This window comes from Dichomitus squalens (genome assembly GCF_000275845.1).
Source record: "Dichomitus squalens LYAD-421 SS1 unplaced genomic scaffold DICSQscaffold_43, whole genome shotgun sequence".
Classification (NCBI taxonomy): domain Eukaryota; kingdom Fungi; phylum Basidiomycota; class Agaricomycetes; order Polyporales; family Polyporaceae; genus Dichomitus; species Dichomitus squalens.
The window spans coordinates 33,316-59,312 of NW_006766925.1; the positions used below are offsets into that span (position 1 = coordinate 33,316).

Sequence of the window (25,997 nt, forward strand, 5' to 3'; positions counted from 1 at the left end):
CCTCAACCCGCCTCATCATGACTCCGAAGTCGCCCTTGCTGCTTACACGAAGCCTCGCACCCCGCTCGAGCGCATCACCTGCTTCAAGTGCTCGAAGAAGGGCCACTATCAGCGTGACTGCCCCGAGCTTAAGACTGAAGAGGCCCATTACGCGTTTTCGGCAACCGTTAGCGCCGATCAGCTTCTTGCCGAGAAGGAGACGGAAGCGTGGTAAATGCCCCGATTAAGGGGATGTATTAGACTTATCGTACGTTATCCCTTATTTGTGCGGACACAACCCCTCCTTCCTTGCTCGCTGTTTCCCTTATCCCCGCCCCGTTCCATTTGTTTGTTATCCTTCGCTCGTTGCCCGCGCTCGCTCGAGGGGATGTGTTGGAATCCTGGCGTCAAGATGGCGAGCTCGCGGAACGAGCGCCACAGGTCCCGCCCCCCGACGGATACCCGCGCCCTTATCTACCCCTATTCTACTGTGTATATAAGGTCTATTGTATGTACTATGTACGGCACGCGTTTACACCGGCCAAACGCGAATCCCATTTGTGCCCGCTTGCCCTCGAACTTCTACAAGGATGACTCTACCCTCCCACCAGAGCCCACCTCTGCTGTCAGGATCGGACTCAGCAGACTGCTTTCAGGTATGTACATGCGTGAATTGCTTATGTACCCCTGGCTAACCAGAAGCCTGGTGGACCCGGCATCTCTGTAACGTCGACGCTAGATGCTGCAGTGCTCCACCCCATGTCCTGTCAGAAATTGGCTGTTTCAGGCGACCTTGGTGAGTGCTCGTGTCCCCATTCGGTTTGCATTCTTTATACCTACCTACACCTTCATCTCCATTCGCTCGAGCGTAATGTTCATCGAGGTGCTTCTCACTTCTCCCGAGACCTTACAACCCACATTCTCTGCTCCTCTCACGCACACATAAAGCCCACTCTAATGATGTGACAAATAACAAACCGATTCTCTCCACCTCATGCAAAGACCGGATCACCGGGTGCATATTCCTCCCGCCCCCTCAACCCATTCACGGAATCCGCCCCCGAGCTTTCGGACATCTATGCAGTCGTGACATCCGCCACGCGAGGGACTCACAGGACGTGTAGAATCTGCGAATCAACGTCTGGGATGTCGGGATTCGCATCATCGACAACGCTGGTCGTTAATACGGGCAAGAATCACAATCTTTTCGGCATGTACGCTTGAAGAGGAAGAGGACGGGCGAAATCTCAAGCACCAGCCTTCGAGGGCAATGGCAGGAGCCTAAAGGCTCAAATATCGGAGTGATCGGTATGCATGCACCGCGCTTCCAGTCCGCGGGCTAATCGGCGATCAAGTTCTGTGCGCACACAGTGTGTCGGAGACACCGGAAAGCACTAAGTATGTAGTGTTCTGTGCGATTCTCCTGCCGCCCGTCCGCTGCTGCTTCGCATTAAGGTGGCAACGGCCTCGGCATTTCCGGAGGCGAGCTGCGAGTGGACTTTGCCGCAGCCCGTTTCCGGGAGGTGCGGAGTATACACTCCTTCCCCGAGATCGGAGTATAGTCCTGCTGTCGGCAAGTCTACCCCCGCTCTCACTTCGCATGCACCTATTGATCCCTTGGTTGAAGCGCAGATTCGGACTTACCTTGTATGGACACTTTCCGCACATGCAACTCCCGAGATGGCTCTTGTTGGGACGGAGATCTAGTGGACCGCTGAATGCAGACAAGGGCGGCCATTCACTGGGTGCGCGCTTCGCTTTGGCCACAATCCCCGATCTTACTCTTGGAGTCTTGAACGCCTACCGCACCCTCCTGAAGGTCTTGCGGCATATCGGACAATCACTGCGGTCTACAGCTTTGCGGCAAGATTCTCCATGGCGATCACTCGCTTCGTGGCCGGTATAAAGACCTGGAGGTGTAACTGCTGAACGACACACGATCCAAAGCAGACATTCGTTGGCCTACAGTCATCTAATCGATCAAGCACACGCTACCATGGTTCAGAACGGCCAAATCACCTTCTACACTCACGTTGTACGCCAATCTTCGTATTAGACTTCTCGTGGATCGAAGCTAATCTCAAGCGTTCATAGTATTCTCCCTACTGCCACCGGGTGCATATCGCCCTGGAACAAGCCAAGGCCAATTACACGTCTGTCAACATCAACCTGATGGACAAGCCAGAGTGGTACGACAAGAAGATTAACACCGTTACAGGCAAGGTATGTCACGCCCCCTACGCAACCCACTCTCTGAGGATGGAATTTTAATCCTCCGCCCCGTGCAGATCCCGGCGCTCACGTACGGCGGCCCCAAACACCCTCCCGGTGAGCCCTCCCCAGAGGCGGCCGTGCTCGTCGAGTCCGGCGCCATCCTCGAGTTCCTCCACGAGACATTCCCCGAGGCGCTCCTCCTCCCGTCCGACCCGATCCGCCGCGCCAACGCGCGCATCTTCGTCTCCATCGTCGACAACAAGCTCATGGACGTCTTCCGCGCGTACTTCGTGGATGGCGCCCCCGCGAGCACCCTCCTCGCGGGCTTCGAGGCGCTGCAGGTGCGCCTCCCGCCGGTCGGTGCCGATCGGAAGGGTGGGTTCGCGGTGGGGGAATGGAGCATCGGGGACATCGCTGCTGCACCGTTGTTGGCGCGCATCGTGATGCTGCTCGAGCACGACATCGGGAGGTTCGAGGAGGGGGATGGGCCGAAGACGTTGGCGCTGCTGAGAGGCCCGAAGTATGCGAGGATCATGAAGTACTTGGAGGACGCGAAAAGGTGGCCGAGCTTTGTGGCCACTTGGGACGAGGTGAGCTTGGCGCTTTGCGTCGTCGACGCTCGCGCGGTTGTCACGAGAGAATGTGCTGACTGGTTCGTCTTAGCCGACTGTGCTGGCCATTTGGCAGAGCAACCCGTTCTTCCAGCGTAGCTAGGGCGATTGGCAGCCCTGTTAGTTTGCGAGTAAGGATGTGGGGTCCAGTACAGTGGTTCTATAGACATTGACTTTTGGTTCGTGAAAGCTACACTGTCTTCATGCCCGATAAGCACGCATGTCGGACATAAGTCACTAGTGGGAAAGTTCGAACTCCGTCCATGCTGTGCAGAATAGTGCATCCGCCGAGGCCCGTCGACTACTTGAGTACATCGACCCACGCCCGCTGCAACCTCGACTAACCTCAATGAAGATGTCTTCTTCGCAGAGCAACCTATCTCAGCTCACTGATGACGCCCTCAAATCCCTCGAGAGGGTCGGGAAGTCGATCCTAGATCAATGCAACGTTCTGCGCACGAGTAAGTCTTCTGTGCGCATTGCGGCTTGGTTGCTTGGATAACAGACCTGGATCGCAGATCATCCATCGGTAGGGGCAGAGCTTGCTGTACAGGAACCCATCAAGCGCGCGACTTATCCTCATTAGCAGATACAACCTGGGCAGGTGAAGACACTGGCGCTTTCGACTCTCTCGTCCAACCAAAGCATCCTGAACACGATGCGTCCTATCAATCTATTTCCCCCCGAAATCCTCATCCTCATCTTCTCGTTCGTGCCTCGACGCAATCCTATCCCTACGGACACAGAGGGGAGACCCTGGCCCTTCGAAATCCCCGACGTCAGTATCTACCTACAGCTGGCGACGGTTTGTAAACACTGGTGCAACATCATCCTCGGGACTCCGGCGCTGTGGTCTGTGGTGTCCGAGGCCATGTCGTTCCTTGGTCACCGGACCCCGAAGCTGTGGTATCTCGCCCGCTGCCCTTGCGGCCCATTGACTGTCAACATCTTTGAGAAAGTCTCACCTAGGATGCGGCGGTTGCTGAAGAACGAAGGGCATCGCATCCAACAACTGCACATAGGACACCTCATTGGCACGGAAGCTACGGACGCGGTGGACTCAATGCTCTCTCTTTTGCTATCTCTCCCCGCTGCAGAGCTCGAGCATTGCAAGATCACACTCGCGCACACGGACTCGAATTACAGAAAGGAACCCACGGTACTCTTATTCTCGGGACACGGAGAGAACCTGCGCTGTCTGTACCTTGAGAAACTCTGGTTCTTGCCCGCCAACATCTTTCCAAAACTTAGGTTTCTTACTATCTATCGGTACTACGTCTTTAGTGACCCCATTTGGAGCATCGAAGATCTCTTCAAATTCTTGGCGGGCAGTCCCGATCTGGAAGAGCTGCACATGTGTGGAATCGCTCCCCACCAAGTCCTGCCCCTCTCTCGGCGGGTACAACCACTGTCGTACTTCCTCGTCTTCGTATCTTCGTCCTGATGTTGCGAGGCCACCCGATTGCATACACACTTCAGACCCTCTTTCCAACCCTTCAGCTACCACCCACGTGTCGGCTTCGGCTCGAGCAAGTCAAGATCGACGAGTTGCACGCGATCTCGACCGCCCTCCTATCCTTAGGCCAACCATTCACGCGGATGCGTCTGACTCTCACACGTCGTACCCGCTATCTATCCGACCCTCCACTTCAAGAGAGTGAGCCGTGGGACTGGTCACTTGTCCTTGCGTCTTCGCAGTCTGAAGGGTCTGGGGGCGTCTGGATCCGCCTTGAGGCTGCCGATGCGGCCGCCGTTCCCAGCCTTCTTGGGCCCAAATTCCGCAAACTCTCGTTCCTAGAGAATATCGAGGAGTTGTGGCTTACGAGCAACCTCTTCTCGGAGGCGCTGCTTCGCCGCATATGCCTTCCACCGAACGTTCGCGGCCTCGCGCTCACCATCCTGAACGGAGGCGTCTTGACCAGGTTCTTTGCTCCGGTGATGCTCGTCAGTGCTCAGCTCGACACGTTGTGCATTTGCGTTCTGAGCGCAGATTCCGTCGGTGCCGTGAAAGACGCACTCACGAATACTGGCTTGGCTTTGGGTCCTATGCCAAAGCTCGACCCCATCCGTCGCGTCGCTGTGGGTTATGCCCAGTCGACGCCACTGTACAACATGCATAAAGGTGGACCTTCGTTGCGGGGCTGCGGCGCAGGGACGGAAATCAGCTGGATAGGCCGGATCGCGTGGCGGAGCGGGGACGAGACCGAGATGGACAGACTCCTAAGTGCTGTTCCTCGACTGGTAGACAGTCCTGCGACAATCCGAGCTGGTTGGCCACAGTGATCATGATGAATGCATTAGGAGGCCAGACAGCAGCAGAGTGGGGAAGAAAGTGTTGTTGTCTGTCCTCTAGTAGGTTGACAATATATATACGTATTGTATTAGGGCACGGCTCCTGTCCGAGGATCGATCGACGACCGAAGAGAAATGTGTCTGAGACACGTACACATAGACACATCACTGCGGATCAGTGCGCCGAACTCGCTCGCCTACAGCGAATCCGATTCTTCGGCCTCTTCATGGTCTTCGTGAAACGAAGGCTGCGCTCCCAGTGCCCCAATAAAGTCACCGGTGTTTCTCGAACCCTGCCATTGGGACGCGAAGTCCCCCAGCGATATCGACCTAGTCGAGTCACACAGCCTGCGCTGAACCTTTTGCAGGCTGATGAGGAATCTCCCGATGAGGAGCGAAGTAAATCTGGATGAGATATCGCACTTAAATTCTGGTGTCTCGGCGGAATGCGCACGTACGTACGGTTGCTCAAAAGTACCAATCACGCTCGTCGGACCAGATGACACATCCGCAACCTGCTCAACGTCAGACAAATACTACGACAGTACGGTCGAGCTCACCGCGGACACAGTGAACGCGACGTGGAGTAGGTTCAGGATGAGTAACATTCTATAACGTGAGAATTTGATTATTGACCGAACCGACCACTGGCACATCACTTACAAGAAGTAAGCAGTCCCTGTTTGGCGGCGTCAGAGAGATGCAGAACCAGAGACGTTGAGGACAAAACACTTGATTCAGGACGTACCATCAAGAAGGAGGATGCTTGCGAACGTGGGCTTGCCTGAATGATGGAGGGGCGATTGCGCGGGCATGCGTGCTCGATACCATGACAGATACAAGACCACGATATCGGAAGCAATGAGAGAACACCGCATCGCCACGGTCACTGAAACCGGGCAGTCTAAGCTGACGACATGTGCTCATTAAGCCTCCACCTACATCTGTCATTCAGGACATCAGAAAGCGTATCCTTTGAAGGCAAGATTGAGAGCGCTCACCTGACAATTGTGCTCGGCGATAGTGTATGGACAACGACGACACCCTCAGCCGGATCGTTCACTATGTGCGTCCAGTAGGCGTTGACCTTGCGTATAGTGCATGAACCGTCACGTCTCGCTGCCGACTGAATGGTGTTGAAATAGAGGTACACACCAGCAGATCCATAAGACCGGGAAGCGCAGAAAGCACGAAAACGAATGTTGACACGAGGCGTTGGCAAGACTGTGCACACAACGCGTACGATCTAATCGCAGAAAATACTGCATAGGAAGCCTCGTCCAAACATCTGGGTAACGCAGAGCAAAGAGTGGTCGACGTACTAGCCCAAGGGAGATACTGCATCGCGAATAGCACAGAAGAACCGATATTCACCGCGTTAGCACTAGGGATGGATCAGACCACATATCCCGGGACTGCTCCAGATCGCCGTACCTCTACGAACACGTTAGTCGATCTCACTTTGACATCGCCATGCAAGGTACGACGTACTTCAGGAGACACTGGGATGGGAGTCACACCCACGACTTGGGTCGTGAGAGTAAGGTATCGGTTGAAGAGGAAGAGGATTGAAGCTCCGGATGCGCGGAATTCCATCCAAAAGAGAGTGACTTCGCTGCCTAGAGTCAAGAGGAAATCGTGAACAAATAATGCTGCGAAAAGCCACAAATTCTGGGTGTGAGTACAGCTGGAGCGTCAGTCTCAATTACAAGGTACGGACTCAAGCCAGCGTATGCCCAGCAATCGCTAAAGCTAAACAAAGGAGTCGCATTTCAAATCGCGTGCACCAACGAACACTGAACTGCACTCACAAAATCGCGAATATGGCCTGTGCCTCTGAGTTGTCCGACATCCCGAGGCCTTAGAGCGACAACACCCCAGGTGCCGAATGAAAGATACGTTTCGGAAGGAAATGGCTCTCCTAAGCTTTCCAGACGATGAGGTCGTTTTATATGTATGTCGATTCGGAAGCCGAGAAGCTGTTCGTAGTCAACGTTAGTCAGCGACCGCATGCAAATGAGTTTCATCTTCTGGTAAGATTTGGGCAAATCAAGTCAAGTAGCAGCGATCTATAGGCATCGTGGGGGGCGAACATGAACGCCACTCGCTGTAACAGAGAGAAGATCACCGAGCCTTTCCTTCTCGCGCTCAACTGAGGTAGCCGCACGAAAGTACGAACAGATAGCAGGATTCACGATTCACTCACTGACCAGTATCGATACTACGATCACGACGGCGTCATCGTTCTATCAGGCAGTCCAACCCATCATGTGTCCAGCGCGCAACTACCAGAAAACGTTTCCACAATCATGGGTATGCGAAGAATATACGTGTTCCCGAGAATGCCTGGGATACCTTGTGCTGGCAAGTCTGCAGATGCACGAGGACTGAGACCCCAGCTCATAACGTGTTCCCAGACTCGCAATAATCGAAATATTAGCCTGCAATGGTTTAGCTGCCTAGCTTCGTGTTCGTTACAATGCTCACGACAACCTAACGGAGAAACGTCGTCTCAGTTGGCGCCGTATGCCAGTCGACCCGGCCGAATCAAAGCGACGGTATCCCTGGGCCTTGTAGTTGAGAAGATTTCGGCTAGAGGGATAGTAGTAGGAAAACTGCAATAAGGATATGGCGCACATTCGCACTGACGGCTTGGTTAACGACAGCGAGAGCAACAAGAGGAGCACGAGCGAGCACGATACAGCGGCGGTCCCAGACGCTGAGGACACTACTTGCCATAATGAGACATACGATGACGTCATGAGGGCAGTTGCGGTGCATCTGGACTTGAGTTGATTAAGTCCTCGTCGTGCTACAGTACTAGCTTCAGCACGGACGAAGACCGCGCGCTCCCCATTCCTTTCCTTGTAAACAGATGATGGAATCCGGAGAGATCGGCTCTGTTCGAGCCCCCTGTCAGCCCTAATTACCCAGCCTATTGCTACCATGTGTCAAATTCACCTGGCCACCACTGGCACGTCGAGGGGAACGGAGCTTGATGCAATGCGGCCAATATTTCCCCCGATGACCGTCGCTAGTACTTAGCTGCACATGATCGGTACCCTGCTCAATTATCCAAATCAATTACGACCACACCCCGTGGATGCATGGCTACCCAGATTTCTCGACAAGTCATTGCCTAGGATGTACCTTATTCCTCGTCATCTTGATCCTCACATCCATTGCCATCTTGGTGAACCCAAAGGTGGGCTCCAAGGCTCCAATGAAGGGACTGGTATGAGCAATGCACACTACGGAAGAGGATCGCAGGCAAGTACATACATCTCCCACTGACATTAGTCATGAGGGGGAGCCATTATATTTTTGTCCATAGTGGTATGACTGGCAACAATGAAATCACCTCATCTCCTGAATTCAAAGATATTGTCAGTATGGACTTCGCGGGCTGTTGGAATCTGTAGCATGGCGGTCGCGACTGAAGACCTAGACGCTGGATGGACTGCCGAAACAGGCAATACCCGGGGACTGGCCAGAGCCTGGTTGCGTGTCCTGACACGTCGGTGCTTTACGCCTGGGCGCGAATTCACGAATATCGTTACTTGCCCTCCCCTCTGATGAAACTCAAGGAAATACACAGGACTTCGACCTTCGCATGGTCGCCCACCCCATCGTTGCCGTCGCTGGCGACCGGTACTGTCGCGGGGGCACTCGATGAATCCTTCAGCAATAACGGGCAGCTCGAAATATGGGCCCCGGACTTCCTCGACCGGAAACAATTCGATCTCGGCGGCGAAGGCCAGGCAGGCCCCAAAGGCACTGTTACGACTACTTCACGGTGTGTGCTTTGATTTGCGACGATGGCGGAGACGGAGGGTTGACTATACGAACCTAGATTCAACCGCCTGGCGTGGGGGTACGTCAATGCGGAACGTCCCCGCGGTCTCATCGTCGCGGGAATGGAAAACGGAGAGTTGGATATCTGGGATCCGGAGAAGATTGTTGCGAATGCGGAGTGAGTGCAACGTCTTATGCGTCGCGTCCTTTGCTATAGTACATCACGTAGGCCTGCCGAATCGCTTATCCTTCGCAACAAGACACATACCGGACCCGTGCGTGGACTGGACTTCAATCCCATCCAAACCAACCTGTTCTCGTCAGGTGCAGTGAACGGCGAGGTAAGTGTGATTCAAGGGAACATCGAACGACGATCCAACGCGTCTAGTAGATCTACGTCTGGGATCTCAAGGACCCCAGCAAGCCTTACTCTCCTGGCACGCGTAGTACGAAGCTCGATGAGATCACCGCGCTAGCGTGGAATCACCACGTCCAGTATGCGCTCGCAGCAGCTAGCAGCTCTGGATACACGGTTGTCTGGGATCTCAGAGGAAAGCGTGAGGTTGCGGCATTGGCTTACGGTGGTGGAGCGGGGACCATGGGCGGGATTCAAGGATTTGGAGGGCCTGGTATGGCAATAGGTGGACGAAGAGGAATGAGCGATGTGGCATGGCACCCGGACAACGTACGTGCACAACGTCCGGCTTCTGTGCGTCTTGACTGACTTGTATCATAGGCTACCCGTCTTGTGACATCTTCTGAAGACGATGCATCTCCCGTGATCATGGTCTGGGATCTCCGCAATGCGCGTGCCCCAGAGAAGGCATGTAATCTCTCATATGTGGTCCTGTGACGCGCCTGACTTTCGTATAAGATCCTGACTGGCCACGAGAAAGGCGTCCTATCGTTGTCATGGTGCAAGCAAGATTCAGATCTCTTGCTTTCGTGTGGTAAGGACAACCGCGCCCTGTGCTGGAACCCACAGACGTCGGAGATCATCGGCGAGGTGAGTTCAGTCACATCCTCTCGCGGCCACATCCTATTGAAACTTCTGGTTGTAGCTTCCCTCTGCAGACAATTGGGCATTCCAGGTCCAATGGTGCCCGCGCAACCCCGATCTCTTCGCCGCCGCGTTCTTCGACGGCACCATTGGTATTCACTCCATCCAGTCCACCAACGAGGCCAACGATGTACCCCCAGCGACCCCACAACCCGATGCCTCTGACATCTTCGGTGCGCCCGGCTTCTCCCGCGCGAGCCAGGCAACGCTATCACTGAAGCATCCTCCAAAGTGGCTTCGTCGTCCCACTTCGAGCTCCTTCGGCTACGGCGGCAAGCTTGTCACTGTATCAAACCTGCCCTCAGCACAGGGCAAAAATCAGAGCAGCGTCGTCCACCTGCGCAAGGTCGTCACCGAGACTACAATCGCTGAGCGGGCACAAAAGCTGCAGCAGTCGATAGAAGGCGGGGGTCTCAAGGACCTCGCGCAGGAGAATACCGCTGCGGACGAGACGTCGGCGACATGGAAGGCTCTGCTGAGCCTGTTCAACTCGAACTCGAGGGACGAGCTCATCACGCTCCTTGGGTTTTCGAAGGAGGAGATCGCTGCACGCGTCGGGGAGGCTGTCGCGAATCTGAAGAAGGCGGCGGAGAAGGCGAAAGTCACAATCGAGCAAGACGTCACGGAGACCGATCTCAAGACTCACGAGCCTGTTGTCTCCTTCGCCGAGCCCGAGCGCGAAGCCACGCCCGAAGACGAGGAGGGCGACGGTGATACGGACGAGACGGCGTTGGGCGCCGAGGCAACCCCGTCCGAGCTCAGCGCGTCCGAGACGAGTACAACCCGCCAAGCCGACGGCGAGTCAACCACAACCGCGCCCAGCTTATTCGGAGACGACAACCTGATTGGTACGCCGCAGGGCGACGCTGCCGCCGACTTCTTCGGAAGCATCGGTACGGCACGCAGCGCTGAGGACGACAACATACGCGTGCCTCATCACAATTACCCGCTGGACTCGTCCGTCGCGGCTACGATTGGTTCGCGACCCTCCTCTGTCGCTTCGGAAACGCTCAAGGACAACACGTTCAGGATCTACCCAAACGACGAATCCGAGACCGACCGCCTTGTCACGAAAGCTCTTGTCCTCGGAGACTTCGAGTCCGCCGTCTCGCTATGCCTCTCTGCGGATCGCTTCGCGGACGCGATCCTGCTCGCAGTCAAGGGCGGCCAAGACTTGCTTGCGCGCACGCAGAAGGCGTACTTCGAGCGCCGCACGACTGCGTTCCCGTACCTCCGTTTGTTCCAGTCGATCGTGACGAACGACCTCGACGACATTGTGCAGAACGCGGACCTGCAGGAATGGCAGGAGATTTTTGTTGTGTTGTGCACATTCGCGAACCAGGAAGAGTTCTCTGGCTTGGCGGAGCAGCTTGGGCAGCGGCTTGAGTTCCAATCGAACGTCATCAAGGCATCGGGCGCACCGGATGCGGAGGCGAAGAGCGTAGAGTTGAGGAGGCACGCGACACTGACATATCTTGCTGCGGGGCGGTTGGAGCGGCTTGTGAACATCTGGATCGAGGAGCTTGCGGAGGAGGAGAAGCGACTCGTTGCGGACCAGGACCACCTGGATGGATCATTGTACACTGCGCACGCGCTTGCACTGCAGACCTTCATCGAGAAGGTCACTGTGTTCCGCAAGGCGATCAACTACGTCGACGAGGACTTGAACCTGAAGACGGAGGTCGACGACTCAACGGTTCGGACGTACAAGCTGTCCGGGCTGTACGACAGGTACTTCGAGTACGCGGACTTGCTCGCGGCGCAGGCGCTCGTAAAGGAGGCCGTTGCTTTCCTGAAGCTGGTACCGTCAGAGTACGTCGGTGCAGCGGGTTCCCCATACGACTTCACGATTGGTCGGGACCGTCTCCTCAAGGCCGCGAACGAAGTCCCTACTCGCACTACGTCTCTCGCCACTGCTGGCCCTGCCGTTCCCACTAAAGTTGCTCCCGCTGCAGCTCCTCGTGTTCCCTACGGCGGTGGATATGGTGCCCAGTACGGTGTGGCAGCACAACCCGTGCTCACCCAACCCGCACCTGCACCGTCGGTCTACGATTCGTACGCGCCACAGGTACAAGCTGTGTCGTCCCAGAACGCCGGACCATATGCTCCACCGCAGCCTGCCGTGCAGCCTCAGCCGACCTACCAGCCGGCAGGCTCTGGCACGTACAACAGCTACTATGGTGGTGCTGCTCCTGGTCATGTTCAGCTACAGCCTCAGCAGGCTACCATTCCTCCGCCGCCTGCTCGTGGTGCAACTGCGACCCCCTCGGCATCGCTTCCCCCGCCTCCTAAGCGCGACCCTGGTGGCTGGAACGATGCACCTGCCGCTATTGGTGGAGCGCGACGCACTCCGGCCAATGCGAACCCTGCGAAGCCCGCCGCGATCACGTCTCCCTTCCCCAACGCGCCCTCTCCGACGATCTCCGGGTTTCAATCGCCTCCTCCACCTGGTGCCAACCTGCCGCCTCCGCCGCGCCCAGGGAGTGTCACGCAACGTCCTCCTCCCCCTCCTCAAGGTCTACGCGGGCCTCCTCCCGGCCCTCCGGGTCCTGGACCTTATCCCCCTCATGCCCGTCCTCCTTCAGGTCCTCCGGGTCCTCCTGTGGGTCCTCCTCAAACGCACATCGCCCCTCCTCCTCAACGTTTGCCCTCTGGTGCCCCTCAAGGCCCTCCTGTCATCAACCGCGGACCCCCAGGCCCCTACGGCGTACCGCCCCAAGGGCCCATTCCTCGTCAGACTCCACCTCCCCCACAGCATGCTCAGTACCCACCTCCAGGCGGACCCTCCGGCTCATATGCGCCGCCCCCGGGCGCGGGCCCCGCACCTCCCTCAGGACCGTACGCTGCCCCTCCCCAACAGCAGCCTCCGCCCTCCGGTCCGTACGCGCCCCCACCGCAAGTGCAGCAGCACTTCGCTCAGCCGCCTGGGCCCGGCGTGCACCCTCCCCCACCGGGTGGTGCGCCGCCTCTCGCGGGTCCACCGAGAGGTGTGACGCCTGGCGGTACGCCGGCGCCGCCACGCGCGAAGCCTGGTCCTCCACCACCGAAATACCGTGAGTCGCTTGAGATCCTCCTTTTGACAGACAAGTTGACTTGTGCCTGACAGCGCCTGGTGACCGGAGCCACATACCTGACGAACTCCGTCCCGCGTACCAGGTGATCACGTCGCAACTCGAGCAGCTGAAGCAAGTCACGCCGGTATGTCCTCTAGATGCAACTATCAATCACGAACGAGACTGACGCAGTCTAATTTCAGCCACAGCAGAAGCGACTTGTGGACGACCTCGAGCGAAGGATCAACCCCCTGTTCGATGCGTTGAACTGCGAGACCCTGTCAAGGCCGGTGTGCGAGCAGCTCCTGGTGCTGACTAGGGGTATGTCATCTATACCTTCACATGCCGAAGATCCATTCTGACTAGTTGTCTATCTAGCTATGGAAGCCCATGATCGCGACGCAGCGCTAGCGATTCATATGGACCTTTTGACACGTGGCTCGCTCACGGATGACATCGGCTTGTGGATGTCCGGTATCAAGCAGCTCATTGTCAGGTTGTAGGGAAATAGGCAGCCGTATGGCGATACCTGAACGGGGCAAGGGATAGGCGGTAATTTATGCCATTCACAACGACGACAAAAGAGACGATGTTGGGAGACGGAGAGTAATGCATGGATGGACTGATTTGGTGGAGCAGCGTCGTCTCACTGTTCATCACGACTGTCTATAGATAATGTCGGTTACTTCTCAGAGTCGCCATCGAATCTGCCCTCAATCTTCGACTTGTCGGTGGCCTGCCTGTGTCCTCTCACTGTCTATACCCGTGCATACTGAGAGAGTGATATTGAAGTGCTTATCCGAGCAAGGACCCACAGTATCAGCGACTACTTGACGCTTTTCGCGGATGGACGACTCGGGCGCTCTGATCTGCCAAAAGTCACACAGCATCCGTCAACACATGCACCTCTCGGTGCGACATGATTCCCTGCGAATCTGGGTGCGTTCTCTTCCAGTGTTGCTGCAACCTTAAGTAGTCCTTGACGTGCGCGTGCAACAATTCAGGGCACAAGCCGTTTCCATCAGACCGAAGCCGCTTAAACACATGCGGGGATGTCTAGTGACCCCGTGGGGACCATGGCTTTGTTCCACATCAGCAATCGCATCAACTGTGCCCCCATAGATTCATTGTGCGTAACGCCCCCATGTGCTCGCTGCCGCTTGCTCGAGTGACACATCGTCATAACGAAGCGACATTGGCCAACCTTTCCAAAGCAATCCTCCATTTAGCAAATCGTCTTGCGATTGCCCCTGATAACCTGATTTTCGTATGGCTAGGTGAACGGCTAACTCATGTCAGATGCTGAGGTGATCTTCTGCGCACGACTGTCGCAGCGGAACATCGACGCGCGCTCACGCCGTGGCACGAGTCCACATGTTTCTATTTACGATGCTAACGTCGCGAATCGCGCAAAGGATTTTGGCGATCAGGGCTCGCTGATGTACGCAGTCGCCGCTCTTATAAGTCTGCTGTCGAGGGTCGACCATACCTTGTCGGTCGACGTCTGTCCGTGCCCCGCCGCCCTCTCCGCGACCCCTCGCACCCAGGGCCTCCTACTTGTAGACTTGCAAGCCTGCTATCAACATGTTTGGCTTCCTCTCTACCACGTTGCTCGCTCTCGCTGGCAGTGCTGCCGCTCTTCCGGCACTCAAGGGCCGGGACGCGACCGAACTCTCCGCTTCCGCCCTCGCTAGCTACGCACCTTTTACCCAATTCGCGAGGGCAGCGTACTGCGACTCGAGCAAGATCATACCATGGAATTGTGGCGGTGAGTAACTATTCTGACCTTTAACCCGGATGACCAGTACTGACAAGCAAGCCGACAGAGGCTTGCGCTGCGAACGCTGACTTCGAGCCGTCGCTTACTGGTGGAGATGGGAACGACGTCCAGCTGTGTAAGTTATGTGCGCCAGATTGGTTATATGACCCCTTACCCTTGTGATTCCGCTTCCCAGACTTCGTCGGCTACTGGCCCGACCAGAATGCCGTCGTGGTGGCACACGAGGGCACGGACCCAACGCAGTTGTGCGTAATATTGAGCTTCTTTGTCTCCGGGTGATACTCACCAATCTTATCTATAGCCTATCAGACTTGACGGACGTCGACATTCCCATGGAGAACCTCAACAGTGACCTGTTCCCTGGGGTATCTTCGGATGTCCAGGTCCACAGCGGCTTCGCGAACGAGCACGCGAAGACAGCCACCATAATCCTAGATGAGGTTAAGAAGCAATTGTCCTCGTCAGGTGCTTCAACCGTCATTGCCGTAAGTGTCTAGAGTCATCTACGAACGTCTCTCCAACCATATAACCAGGTCGGCCACTCTCTGGGAGGCGCCCTCTCTGAGCTCGACGCCTTGTTCTTTACGCTCAACCTGCCTTCGAGCGTCCACGTTAAGGCTGTCACCTATGGCACACCTCGTGTCGGAAACCCTGCATGGGCCACCCTCTTCGATTCCAAAGTCTCTGACTTTGTCCGGATCGACAACGAGAAGGATCCTGTTCCTATCGTCCCCGGTCGCTTCCTTGGCTTCCAACATCCACATGGCGAGATTCACATCGTCAGCCCCGGCGAGGCCTATTCATGCCCCGGAGATGACGATGCTACGGATCCTCAGTGCACTATTTCCCAGGTTCCGAACATTGCAGAAAGCAATATCCTTGATCATCTTGGTCCTTACGAGGGCATCTACATCGGCACGCTTTTCTGCACATGAAAATACACACCGCTCGACGAGAAGGTGTATCACATGTTGTACTGTTCAGATGAATCACATTGAATTTCAGCTTTCAGGGTGTTCCAAGTGCCATGAAGTAGTGTAGAAACTCTGTGTATGGTCCACGGAGGCTACGCCGCGACCTCCCTCACGAACGCCGCCTGCCGAAACCGTAGCATGCGGGGACTCTGTGTACACCCTTGAAAAGACGGGCACCTCCTAATATCAGTAGCTTGTAGGACATCTAGACCGATCACTCCCCCAGCGAATTTCCCTGTTTTCGACGAAACGCACGGAGAACATTGCGATGAGCTCATGGAGAATCCTGTACGGATTCCTTGTCCCAGCGTCGGCTAGCTGTTGGCTTGGGCGCTGAACAGAGCGGCTTAAGACAGAGTCCACGGCTGTGTCTGCATCCCGTACGGGTAGCGTAGTCTCTATCCGAGTCCACAGTGGAAGGACTTCAAGATTGGTCGCCAAATTCTTTATAAACTCGCCACTCACCGCCGGCTGAAAGCCTTGAGAGAAGGGATTCGGAACAGCAACACGCTAGTCCTTGTCGAGGATCATGGATCATCCATTGCTACCATTCGTCATAGCAATATCACTCTCGAACATTTATGACATTTAGGAGAAAGACAAGGCCCGTGGCTCTGGCCTCCCCATCTAGCATGCTATCAGTGGTGTTGGATTCGTCCACATGCACCTACTAATGCTATTGCTGTGCGCTTCTGCAAGTAGTGTAGATATGATGACTACTATACAGCAATTGTGTAAGACATACATGCACGTGAGATAGCCTCTGATGCCCCCATCCGAGGCATAACGCCCCCTGATTCTGGCTGTAATGTTACACAGCCGCCGCGGTGCTGATCGAGTGCAGCTCAGTCTCATCGTCGACCTTCGATGTGGTATTTCCGTGGACATAAACCTCGATGTTCGAGTCAGCCCCAGTCAGCGCAGTCATAGTGGTACCTGTCAGGCCCGTGACTCTTGTCTCCGACTTCCTCGCGATATTCCATGTCATTGTGCGACTTGGATGCTGGGTGTAATAGTTGTCGTCGTGCCGCTGATGGCCGACACGGAGAATGACAATTGAGAAGATGATGCCAGTCAACGGGGTTGCCTGTGCAATGGACATGAGCACACCCCGAAGGAAGGTTTGGGTTTGGGGGGGGGGATCTACTTGCCATTTCAGACATGATCTCTAGGCCTTGTGAGCCGAAGTTGAGGGTCATCACATAAACGAAGAGGTACGCCGCGTTGATCATGCCACTCTCCAAGATGATGCGGACGATAGGGGTGAGGCTTGAGCCTTGCGCCCGCTCCGCCGTGACCCGTGCCATCTGCCGATCGACATACCAGATGCGGAATGCAAGCAGGGCTAGACGAAAATCATAAGTAGCTGGAGACAAGTAGACATGTAATTGGCACTCACACGTAGCGATCGCGTTTGCAACCAGACTGAGAGAGAAGAATGCCTTCAACCATGTCGCTTCGGAAAGCACCGTTTGGTTGGGGAGATTGCTATACGCCCACATTGTGTATGAACCCGAGACTAGATCCCCGTTAGCGACTCGTCACTCTTATGAAAGAGAAACCTCCCATACCTGCGCTAATAAGGGATAGGATGACGGGTAGGATTATAACCCATAAAGTCTTTCCCCAGACCACCCAACACCGATAGTTCTACAGCAAGCCTCGATCAGATTAGGTGCATCCGGACAGAAGATGTATGTTCAGCTGACCACGAAAGAGTCCCCAACAAGCAAGACGGCGATAAGTATACTGTGCTTGGTCGTGAAAAGCGGCCGAGTGACATCCGCCAGATACGCTATGCGCGCCGAGCGAGGATCATGGTGGATAAACGCGACGAATACGTTCGAAGTATCGACTGCGAACCGTGCCGTAGCGAGGAGAATGAGTAGGACGCCAGCAGTGATCATCGGCCAGCTAAGCTGTGAGCCATATCGCGCACGACGCCGTACGAGGTCATAGCTGCACACGCAGAACAGACAGACGAAGACACCTATGAGTCAGGAAGAGTGAGTAATAGCGGCAATCGTTTTCAATAGAGCATAGTAGCTGACCGTATAAGGCGCCCTCAGCCGCAAGGCCGGCGAGCTCAGCGACGTCGATTAGCATAGGCATCGTAAGGACAACGCTTCCGCTGGTGCTGCTGCCGTAGACGTATGTAGGTGGTACGAAGGTGAAGAAAGGAGCGGAGGTAGATTGCGATGGGATACGAGTCAGCTACCCGGCCGGTGAGTCGTAGCCTGAGCCGAGTCCTAAGCGACGTCAAGATATCTGACAACAACTCGGCATTCACAACTCATCACTATATAGGCGATTACGGCACACCGCTGCGTACGGGGCCTGAGCGCAAACGCCAAGATCTTCGGCGACGATAGCTCCGCCAGTGTCACATAACAGAACGACATGGCATTTGACGCAAAGCTTCGCCAGGAACTGTAGCACGAGCTGGAGATCATAACAGCGAATCAGCCCCTGTGTAAGTTGACATGAGACAGCACCATGGGACAGCGACCAAGTGGGCGGATTGACAGTCGCTGCGTAGCCGCCACAACGCCGCCACCGAAGACGCGAAGATGCGCTCACTTAGTGGTGAGAATACATGGTGTCCTCGTGGTAGCCCGCTGACATCCCGCACAGGCTCGGATGGCAATTTGTGAGGAGAAGCCGTGGAGCACTTGGGAGTCCGCTGGCACCGGGGCTTTGTATGAATCACAAACTTTGATGCAGAGCGCTAGCTGATCTCGGGCACAGCGGCGTCCATAGATCGCCTGAACATCTGCTGGCGTGTCTGCGAGCAGGCTGCAAGAGGCCAGAGGTGGCACCCTTGTGTCTCACCAGACGACAAGCGTGGTCTTCGAGGATGGCTGATAACAGAAGGAGATCCCAAGCAGGTTCAAGGTCCCGAAGAGTAGATGGCATCGTGATGAGTACGATCACCCAATCATCCATGAGAACCGGAGCAACAGATTCAGCGGAGAAGCCATGAGAGCTAAGGATCCTTTACTGTACAAATGGGATGACACTTCAAACAAGCCCAGGTTCCGACGGGGTGCGGGAAGACGAGAAGAAGACATACGTCTAGGCTTGAGGACTCGGCAGTTCAGTTCACCAAGGGCTCGATGACGATGCCCTTGCTCCAGACCTTCTTGGGGTCGTACTTGGCCTTAACTTTGCGCAGCCGTGCGTAATTGTCCCCGAAGACGTCCTCCGGCATCTCGTGGCCTTGGCACATATTGAGGAACCAGCCGATATCCTTGCCGGACAACTCCGCGTTCTTCTTGCGCACGAGCTCCACGATGGACTCCGTGAACTCCTTGCACGCCTGTACAGACGCATCTGTTGTGGACCTACGATGGATACAGAACATGAGCTCGATTGTTCAACTCGACAGCACTGACATGACACGGGGACATGAGCAGGGTCGCGCACCTTCCTTGCACAGCCATCCAGTAGTATGGCATGCGCTTGAGCGCGGTGGCGTCGGACGGGACTTCCGCCATCTTGTCGGGGACAGTCAAGTCCCAGAGGACTGCAGACCCGCGGACCTCTTCGCTGGTCTCGGTGAACGCCACCCATCTATCCCAGACAGTCTTCAGGAGTTCGGGGAAGAAGTCCGAGAACATCGTGCCACGGATGGCGAGTCGCCGCGGGGCCGTCGCCAAGGAGGCATCCGCCGCGTGCGAAGCAGTAAGCATGTCGGGAACTGTCCCGACCTTGTCGAGGACGGGCTTCACTTCGCCGTCGCGGAAGGGCGCAAGGACAGCCTGCGCGCGCGATCCGTCCGCGTCGTGAAGCACTGTGGGTAGGATCACAATCGATGGCTATGAGAGAAAAGATCAACATGATGCATCCCAACCGGAAAGGCCAGAAGACATGCCTTGAAGTGAGGGGCAGGGCGCGAAAAATTCATCGTGAAACGCTCCCTCGGCGTCTGCGTCTTCTTCCATTCCTAGGGCCAGACACGCGCACAGTTAGCCTATCGTCGATCATCTGCTGCGCAACAACCACCCGTACGTACTGGGATGATGGCAAGGATCTTGTCGATTTCAGTACCGGGGAATGCGAGGATCCCGGACGATATCGGACCCGCGGGAGGATGGGTCCTGAAGACGAATTCCACGACGATCCCGAACTGCCCACCGCCGCCTAACAAGAAGGCGCAGTGAGCCGGGGGCAGATGCTATGCAAGGTTTGAAACCTACCGCGGATAGCCCAAAAGAGATCCGGCTCCTCATTGTGACTTGCTCTCACGATACGACCGTCGGCGAGAACCACGGTAGCCGAGATGAGGTTGTCGACGGCGGTGCCATGCTCAGCCGTGAGAGGGCCAAATCCGCCACCCAAAGTGAAGCCCCCGACACCGACGAACCAGAGTGGAGAACCTACAACGTCCACCTTAGCCTTGGAGGTGACTTCATACACATCACCCCAGTACGCGCCGCCTTGGACGGTGATGGACTGCTTGTCCTCCGCGAGGGTCACCTTGTTCAGCTTGCTGAGGTCGATGACGATGCCTCCGTCAGAGCTCGCCCAGGTGGACGAATGAGCACCGCCACCCTTCACGGCGATCTCAATAGGAGGGGTTTGCGAAGTCGCGTACGCGAGAACAGGGGGAATGTCTTCGTACACGGCGGGTTGCACGACGTACTTGGCGGGGAGCGAGGATAGATCCGAATTCCGCTTAAGAGCCGCAGTGTACGCCTCTCCAGAGTCGGGAGTGAGGATCGTGCCCTGGATCTTGAGAATGTCCATGGATGCTGGTGATGTCGACGACTTCGCTGAGGCTGAGGTTTCTGTGGCAAGTTGCTTGTTGCCCTGGGTGGACGATGACCTGGTGAAAGCGAACGGAAAGATGGAGCGCAGACACTGCATGATATCCAAGATGTCAGCGGGCGACGGGCGGTCAGAGCTGCATGGGGATCCGTACGTTGTAGAAGCGTCTGGCTCAATGTAGACCATTCGCTGGTGTGACCAAAGACTTGGCTTCCGCTATGTCTATGAGCGAGAAGTGGTCCAGAAGGCTTCCAGATGCTGATCCCCCACGCGGCCCGAGCGGTGATGAGGCTCGCAGCGAAGGAGTTGGCGCCCCTCTTCATAAGCATGGGGTCGGGAGAACGATATTCACGCTTCCGTGTGTGCAGTGGCAGGGTGCAGAAGCGGCGCTGTGTATTCGGGCTCGACGATGGTGGCGGCGAGGAGAAGCAAGCGTGCGCTGCCCATCACGGTGAGCGCCAGCTATCGGCCTTCTCCCTCATCTATTACAGACCTCATGCGGGTGTACTCTCAGCTTCGTTCCTTAGTCGCGGTAGAAAACAACGCCCCTGGGTTCGGTTCCAATGCAGTCTTCAGTACAACGTCTAAAATCCAGCAACCGATCCCTCGATCAATCTTCACCGGGTTCTGTTCTTTGCCCTGCTCTCTGATAGAGCTGAATGTGTTATCGGAGTGAGTAGAGAAAATCAATCCCCAACAAGATCAGGTACGTTCGTCCATCATCCTTCTGGTATCCGCATGGGAGAATAGGTCCAAGTCGGCCAAGGAGCGCAGAGTCGATGTCCCGCGGCAAGTACGGGACACATCCAATATCCGACGTCCATGGTCTTAGAAGACCCTAGCTATTCACCCACAGGGTCCCGTCCGAACGACGCCCGCAATCTGGCGAACAAGCCTCACTACGTCTTCGTCCTCCTGTCGGAGTCCCTTGCGCAGCACCTGGGATCCCAGGATCAAGCAGATTAACGCACCAGCTGCAATCTTGAATGATCCGCTTGCGTTCGGGTGCTACTGCGTTCACCTCACATTACGGCATGGTGGTTGTTGTCATCGCCGGGGGGAACCTTAGGACTCAGTCATGGCAGCAGTGAAAACGCCTGTAAGTGCCGTTTATCGTGTGAGTGAACGGACATCTTCGAACCCCATCTGAGAGTGTTGCTGGGTGACTGAGTTGTCCAAACTCGTGTAGCTCCTTCCGGCTTATGAGGCCTCCATATATCACGTTTTGCCATAAGTGGAGCATTCCTACATCGATGGCTTGCTTAACGCCTATGGAGGAGCTTACAAATGGTGCAATACTGTAACCCAAAAAGAACTTGCAAACGGTGTACAGCGAGCGCGTGATGTAGGCTGCGGTATATATGCTCTCTCGACTTCCTATGGGATGCTTCTGCCTAAGCGGTACTACACGCTCAGCAATATCCGCCCGCGCTTTCGTGCCCTCTTGTTGGTATCATCCTTACTGTCATGACGGCGTCTCCCCTTGCAATTGATACGACCGTACGCTTGCGGTCTGGTACGTATTGTCTCGCTCTATCCGACTGGTGCTCGTATTGATTTGAAGCCTTTCGATCCAGGCTATGAACTGCCTCTCCTCGGACTTGGCGTTTATATGAATGACGATGCCAAGACAGCATCCCTGGCAGCTTTGAAGGCTGGCTACCGGTACGCCAATGTCATTGTTTGTACGCATATAGACTGACAGGCGACCCTGTGTTTGATGCGCAGTCACATCGACTCTGCTCGTATGTACGGCAACGAGGCTCAAGTGGGCGAGGCTGTTCGGGAGAGCGGCATCCCGCGAAACCAAATCTACATCAGTACGCTCTTCACATGTCAAGCGTGGGACTGGGTTGGCCGCTCATGATCACGCAGCGTCGAAGGTGACCAACGACGACCATGGCTACGAGAAGACTCTCGCCGCTGTAGACGAGTCGCTGAAGACGTTCGGGTTCGATTATTTGGATTTCATGCTGATTCACAGCGCGATGTCCGACAAGCCCACCCGCCTCGCTACCTGGAAGGCCCTAATCGAGGCGAAGAAGGCGGGCAAGATCCGCTCCATCGGCGTTTCGAACTAGTCAGCTTCTTTCATTCGTGGAAGTGGGGTCGGATTTCCTCACATAGCGATGTACAGTGGCGTCAAGCACCTAGAGGAGATCCGGGAAGCCGGCCTGGAACTTCCCGACGTCAACCAGATCGAAGTGAGAGAACACGCTCTTGCTGCGGTCGTCGCGGCGTGTTGCTCACATTGCCACGAATAGCTTCAACCGTTGAACCAACAGAAGGAGATCGCCGAGTACTGCAACAAACATGGCATCTTCATCGAGGCCTACGCTCCGCTCATGCGGACCCAGTGGGATGTTCCTGCGATCCTCGAAGTCGCGAAGAAGGTCTGCCCCTTCCCCCACTCCCACGGGTATATTGAGCACTCATGCTCCGCCGCAGTATACCAAAACACCTGCTCAAATACTGGTTCGCTGGTCCCTGCAGCGCGGGTACGCCTCCTTCAGCCTACCATGCTCGTTTCAGGCTAACAGTTGACGTTCTCTCAGTTTCGCACCCTTGCCGAAGTCCGCAAACCCTGCTCGAGTGGCAAGCAACGCAGATGTCTACGACTTCGAGCTGAGCGCAGAGGACGTAGCTCGTATCGATGCTCTCGACCGTGGCAAGGAGGGCACTATTACCTGGAACCCAGTTGATGTTGACTGAGATTGGTGCTCGAGCGTGCCAGGGGCGGTATTGTTTGAAATGCATTTGATCAGACCCAATTATTGTGTGCAATACGTGGTGGCTTCGAAGGCATCACACTTACTATTGTTGTCTGCGGTATCCAGTTGGATGCTTTATGAATTTGAAAGACTCCTTATGGCGCTGTGCAATGCCCTACAGTCTAGACCGCTCAGCCTCGCTCTGCCCGTACGAACAAACCGGAGGCGGTGGTCCGAGTTCTGGTACCTAGGCTTTGGGCGCTGCTTCACTTACGGTGTCTCTATTAGCGCGAGCGGTCGTTTTTTCACGGGTCTTTGCTCTCTGCCACGATGACTCCGCTCTTCGGGAGGATCCTACAACGGCATCCCACCTATGCGTTCTATACGTTCTGATCAGGCGATTCTAGCTTCAAACCTTGTGAGCAGGCGTGTGCAATCGGAACTGGAGTTGGTAATCCATTACACACTGGGAGTAATGCCCGATTGTGCTCGGAGGGTGACTGGCCCACACCGGACACTGGAGCCAATGGCATCTGCAGTCTCTTGTAGGATTCTTCTATACGTTTAGGGACTGCGCACCGATGCGCTATCACAGCACTACACCATCATGATGAGGTCTTCCAACTGGGTGCATCCCTCCGTTTGGGTACTTGAGCCAGAGCCGTCCACGTTTGCGCCTAGCGGAAGATGGTCGAATAAGGATATGGACCCTGTACCGCCCGAGAAGGTGAGCGAGGTTGGCATAGATATCAATGTGCAAGCATCTGACCGTTGTGACCAAGCGGACGTGGTCTACCTTGAACTACGTTGCCTACTGGGTTTCAGATGCGTGGAATGTCGCTGTCTGGCAACTTGCGTCTAGCATGCTCACGATAGGTTTGTCGTGGTAAGTGTCGACCTCGCGCCTTGAAGCAGTCGCTGAAACGTTCCTTAACCCGATACAGGCGACAGGCCCTCCTCGCGATTGCGGTCGGGCATGTCATCATCTCGATTGTAATGGTCCTGAACGGGACGATTGGAGCAAGGCTGCATGTCGGGTTCCCTGTGCTTTTACGGTCGTCCTTCGGTTTTTGGTTTAGTTACTTCAGCGTCATCAGTCGGATGGTGCTCTCTATGTTTTGGCTGGGCATCCAAGCATACACGGGGTCGCAGTGTGTATACCAGATGCTCAAAGCGATATGGCCGTCCATTGCGCGGATGCCGAATCATCTCCCTCCGGGTGCAAACGTCACTACATCAGGTACGATCCGAACAGCGGTCTTGAACAATTTTAGCTGCTAATAATACTGGATATCCAGGACTTCTGTGCTTCTTCCTGTACTGGTTGTTCCTGCAGCCCTTCATGTTCGTGTCGCCCCAGCGCATACGATGGCTTTTCATGTTGAAGGCGTTTATCGTGCCTCCGGCTTGGGTAGCTATACTGATTTGGGCCTTCGTCAAGGCTCCAACCCGTCGGGATCTCATGGATCAGCATAGCTCACTATCTGGGAGTGCCCTGTCCTATGCATGGTTGACCGCGCTGAACAGCGCACTGGGAATCTACGCGACTCTTGCGGTCAACATCCCAGACTTCACGGTGAGTACGTACGCAGTTGTCATCAAACCGATGCTCATCCGTATGTGCAGCGCTATGCCAAGAACGAACGAGCGTGGGTGGTGTCCTCATTATACGCAGGTATACGGTCCTTACAGCCTCATTGTCAGGCAATACATTCAGTTGCTCATAATCCCTAGCGCTTTCACCCTCGTTGGATTCATCGGGATTGCTGTGACCTCTGCGGGAACCGTCCTTTACGGCAAGATCCTTTGGAACCCCCTGCTTCTGATCGACCACTGGGACAACCGCGCGGCGGCTTTTCTTGCCTCTTTGACATTCGCGCTAGCCACTCTAGGCACGAACGTGTCTGCGAATACCATTTCCGCTGCCAACGACATGACCGTGCTCTTCCCGCGCTATATCAATATCAAGCGCGGGCAGATCATCACTGCAGTGGTCGCACCATGGGCGTTCGTTCCATGGGAGATTCTCTCGAGTGCGAAGGGGTTCCTTTCGTTCATGAACGGATACACTGTTTTCCTGGGCCCTTTTGCAGGAATAATGGTTGCAGATGTAAGTAACCACGAGGAAGACTGAGACGATGTACACGGCTGAAAATCTTTCAGTATTGGATCGTCCATCACTGTAGGGTTGACGTGCCGTCAATGTATCGTCCGTACGGACGTTACCGGTACACGTATGGCTTTGTGAGTACAGAATTACATGCGGTTGCTTTCGACCTCACGACAATGCGCAGAATTGGAGGGCAGTTGTCACGATTCTCGTGGCGGTTCCTCCTAATATACCTGGTCTAATTGCCGCTATAAACCCTGCGGTGCGGATTGGTGGCACTTTCAAGCTCTTTGACTTCGCATGGCTTTTCGGTGTACGTGATGTTTCTTATCAGACCGTTGGTGCAATACTTATGTTCAAACAGTTCTTCGCCTCTCTGGTTGTTTATTCTGTCTTATCGCTAATGTTCCCCGCGAGAGAAACGTTCATCGGGGAAGCCATCACCGACCAAAATCAGAATACATCAGAGAGCGACGGTATATCGCTATCGGAATCGAAGGAATCGGTGTAGAGTAAGTTGTAGACCATAGTCGAGATTGCTCCTCCCTTGTTTCTCTTCCTTTTTGCGACGATAATGGAGTAATCTGAGAAATCGTCAGGTCAGGAATTATCTGTACGGGTGTCAGGCTTTACATATTGTTCACTCAC

General features: G+C 55.3%; 8 protein-coding genes across 8 annotated transcripts; 5 read left to right on the forward strand and 3 right to left on the reverse strand.

Annotated features, from left to right (window-relative positions):
* Positions 1-1,975: 1,975 nt before the first annotated feature.
* DICSQDRAFT_173218 (uncharacterized protein) lies at positions 1,976-2,907 on the forward strand (the record flags this gene model as incomplete). Its single annotated transcript, XM_007369024.1, has 4 exons — positions 1,976-2,014; positions 2,074-2,202; positions 2,268-2,783; positions 2,857-2,907. The coding sequence occupies 4 exons, from the start codon at positions 1,976-1,978 to the stop codon at positions 2,905-2,907; spliced, it is 735 nt and encodes a 244-aa protein (XP_007369086.1).
* Positions 2,908-3,772: 865 nt separating this feature from the next.
* DICSQDRAFT_139623 (uncharacterized protein) lies at positions 3,773-4,274 on the reverse strand (the record flags this gene model as incomplete). Its single annotated transcript, XM_007369025.1, has 1 exon — positions 3,773-4,274. A coding segment is annotated over one exon (305 nt), but the record flags the coding sequence as incomplete, so codon positions are not given.
* Positions 4,275-5,293: 1,019 nt separating this feature from the next.
* Positions 5,294-5,911, reverse strand: DICSQDRAFT_173220 (uncharacterized protein; the record flags this gene model as incomplete). Its single annotated transcript, XM_007369026.1, has 5 exons — positions 5,294-5,501; positions 5,559-5,611; positions 5,657-5,705; positions 5,760-5,775; positions 5,845-5,911. The coding sequence occupies 5 exons, from the start codon at positions 5,909-5,911 to the stop codon at positions 5,294-5,296; spliced, it is 393 nt and encodes a 130-aa protein (XP_007369088.1).
* A 2,760-nt stretch (positions 5,912-8,671) lies between these two features.
* DICSQDRAFT_182729 (WD40 repeat-like protein) lies at positions 8,672-13,806 on the forward strand (the record flags this gene model as incomplete). The annotated part of the gene is made up of 10 exons (XM_007369027.1): positions 8,672-8,892; positions 8,950-9,069; positions 9,121-9,232; positions 9,283-9,576; positions 9,628-9,714; positions 9,766-9,897; positions 9,953-13,004; positions 13,058-13,149; positions 13,208-13,325; positions 13,383-13,806. The coding sequence occupies 10 exons, from the start codon at positions 8,672-8,674 to the stop codon at positions 13,505-13,507; spliced, it is 4,353 nt and encodes a 1,450-aa protein (XP_007369089.1). The 3' UTR covers positions 13,508-13,806.
* A 704-nt stretch (positions 13,807-14,510) lies between these two features.
* On the forward strand, positions 14,511-15,773 carry DICSQDRAFT_139624 (alpha/beta-hydrolase). The gene is made up of 5 exons (XM_007369028.1): positions 14,511-14,772; positions 14,831-14,899; positions 14,960-15,029; positions 15,086-15,269; positions 15,318-15,773. Exons 1-5 carry the CDS (start codon positions 14,589-14,591, stop codon positions 15,717-15,719), a joined length of 909 nt encoding a protein of 302 aa, XP_007369090.1. The 5' UTR covers positions 14,511-14,588; the 3' UTR covers positions 15,720-15,773.
* Positions 15,774-16,444: 671 nt separating this feature from the next.
* Positions 16,445-20,911, reverse strand: DICSQDRAFT_139625 (FAD-binding domain-containing protein). The gene is made up of 10 exons (XM_007369029.1): positions 20,683-20,911; positions 19,774-20,621; positions 19,633-19,704; positions 19,185-19,576; positions 17,810-19,102; positions 17,468-17,748; positions 17,330-17,408; positions 17,158-17,277; positions 16,910-17,103; positions 16,445-16,845 (listed from the first exon to the last, which is right to left on the reverse strand). The coding sequence occupies exon 2, from the start codon at positions 20,505-20,507 to the stop codon at positions 19,902-19,904; it is 606 nt and encodes a 201-aa protein (XP_007369091.1). The 5' UTR covers positions 20,508-20,621; positions 20,683-20,911; the 3' UTR covers positions 16,445-16,845; positions 16,910-17,103; positions 17,158-17,277; positions 17,330-17,408; positions 17,468-17,748; positions 17,810-19,102; positions 19,185-19,576; positions 19,633-19,704; positions 19,774-19,901.
* Positions 20,912-21,995: 1,084 nt separating this feature from the next.
* On the forward strand, positions 21,996-23,240 carry DICSQDRAFT_173225 (Aldo/keto reductase; the record flags this gene model as incomplete). Its single annotated transcript, XM_007369030.1, has 8 exons — positions 21,996-22,044; positions 22,106-22,193; positions 22,257-22,348; positions 22,404-22,608; positions 22,666-22,732; positions 22,793-22,921; positions 22,977-23,026; positions 23,084-23,240. The coding sequence occupies 8 exons, from the start codon at positions 21,996-21,998 to the stop codon at positions 23,238-23,240; spliced, it is 837 nt and encodes a 278-aa protein (XP_007369092.1).
* Positions 23,241-23,717: 477 nt separating this feature from the next.
* On the forward strand, positions 23,718-25,860 carry DICSQDRAFT_110628 (NCS1 nucleoside transporter family; the record flags this gene model as incomplete). The annotated part of the gene is made up of 10 exons (XM_007369031.1): positions 23,718-23,784; positions 23,835-23,966; positions 24,022-24,125; positions 24,184-24,479; positions 24,538-24,815; positions 24,866-24,888; positions 24,944-25,349; positions 25,403-25,483; positions 25,534-25,662; positions 25,714-25,860. The coding sequence occupies exons 2-10, from the start codon at positions 23,847-23,849 to the stop codon at positions 25,858-25,860; spliced, it is 1,584 nt and encodes a 527-aa protein (XP_007369093.1). The 5' UTR covers positions 23,718-23,784; positions 23,835-23,846.
* Positions 25,861-25,997: the final 137 nt, after the last annotated feature.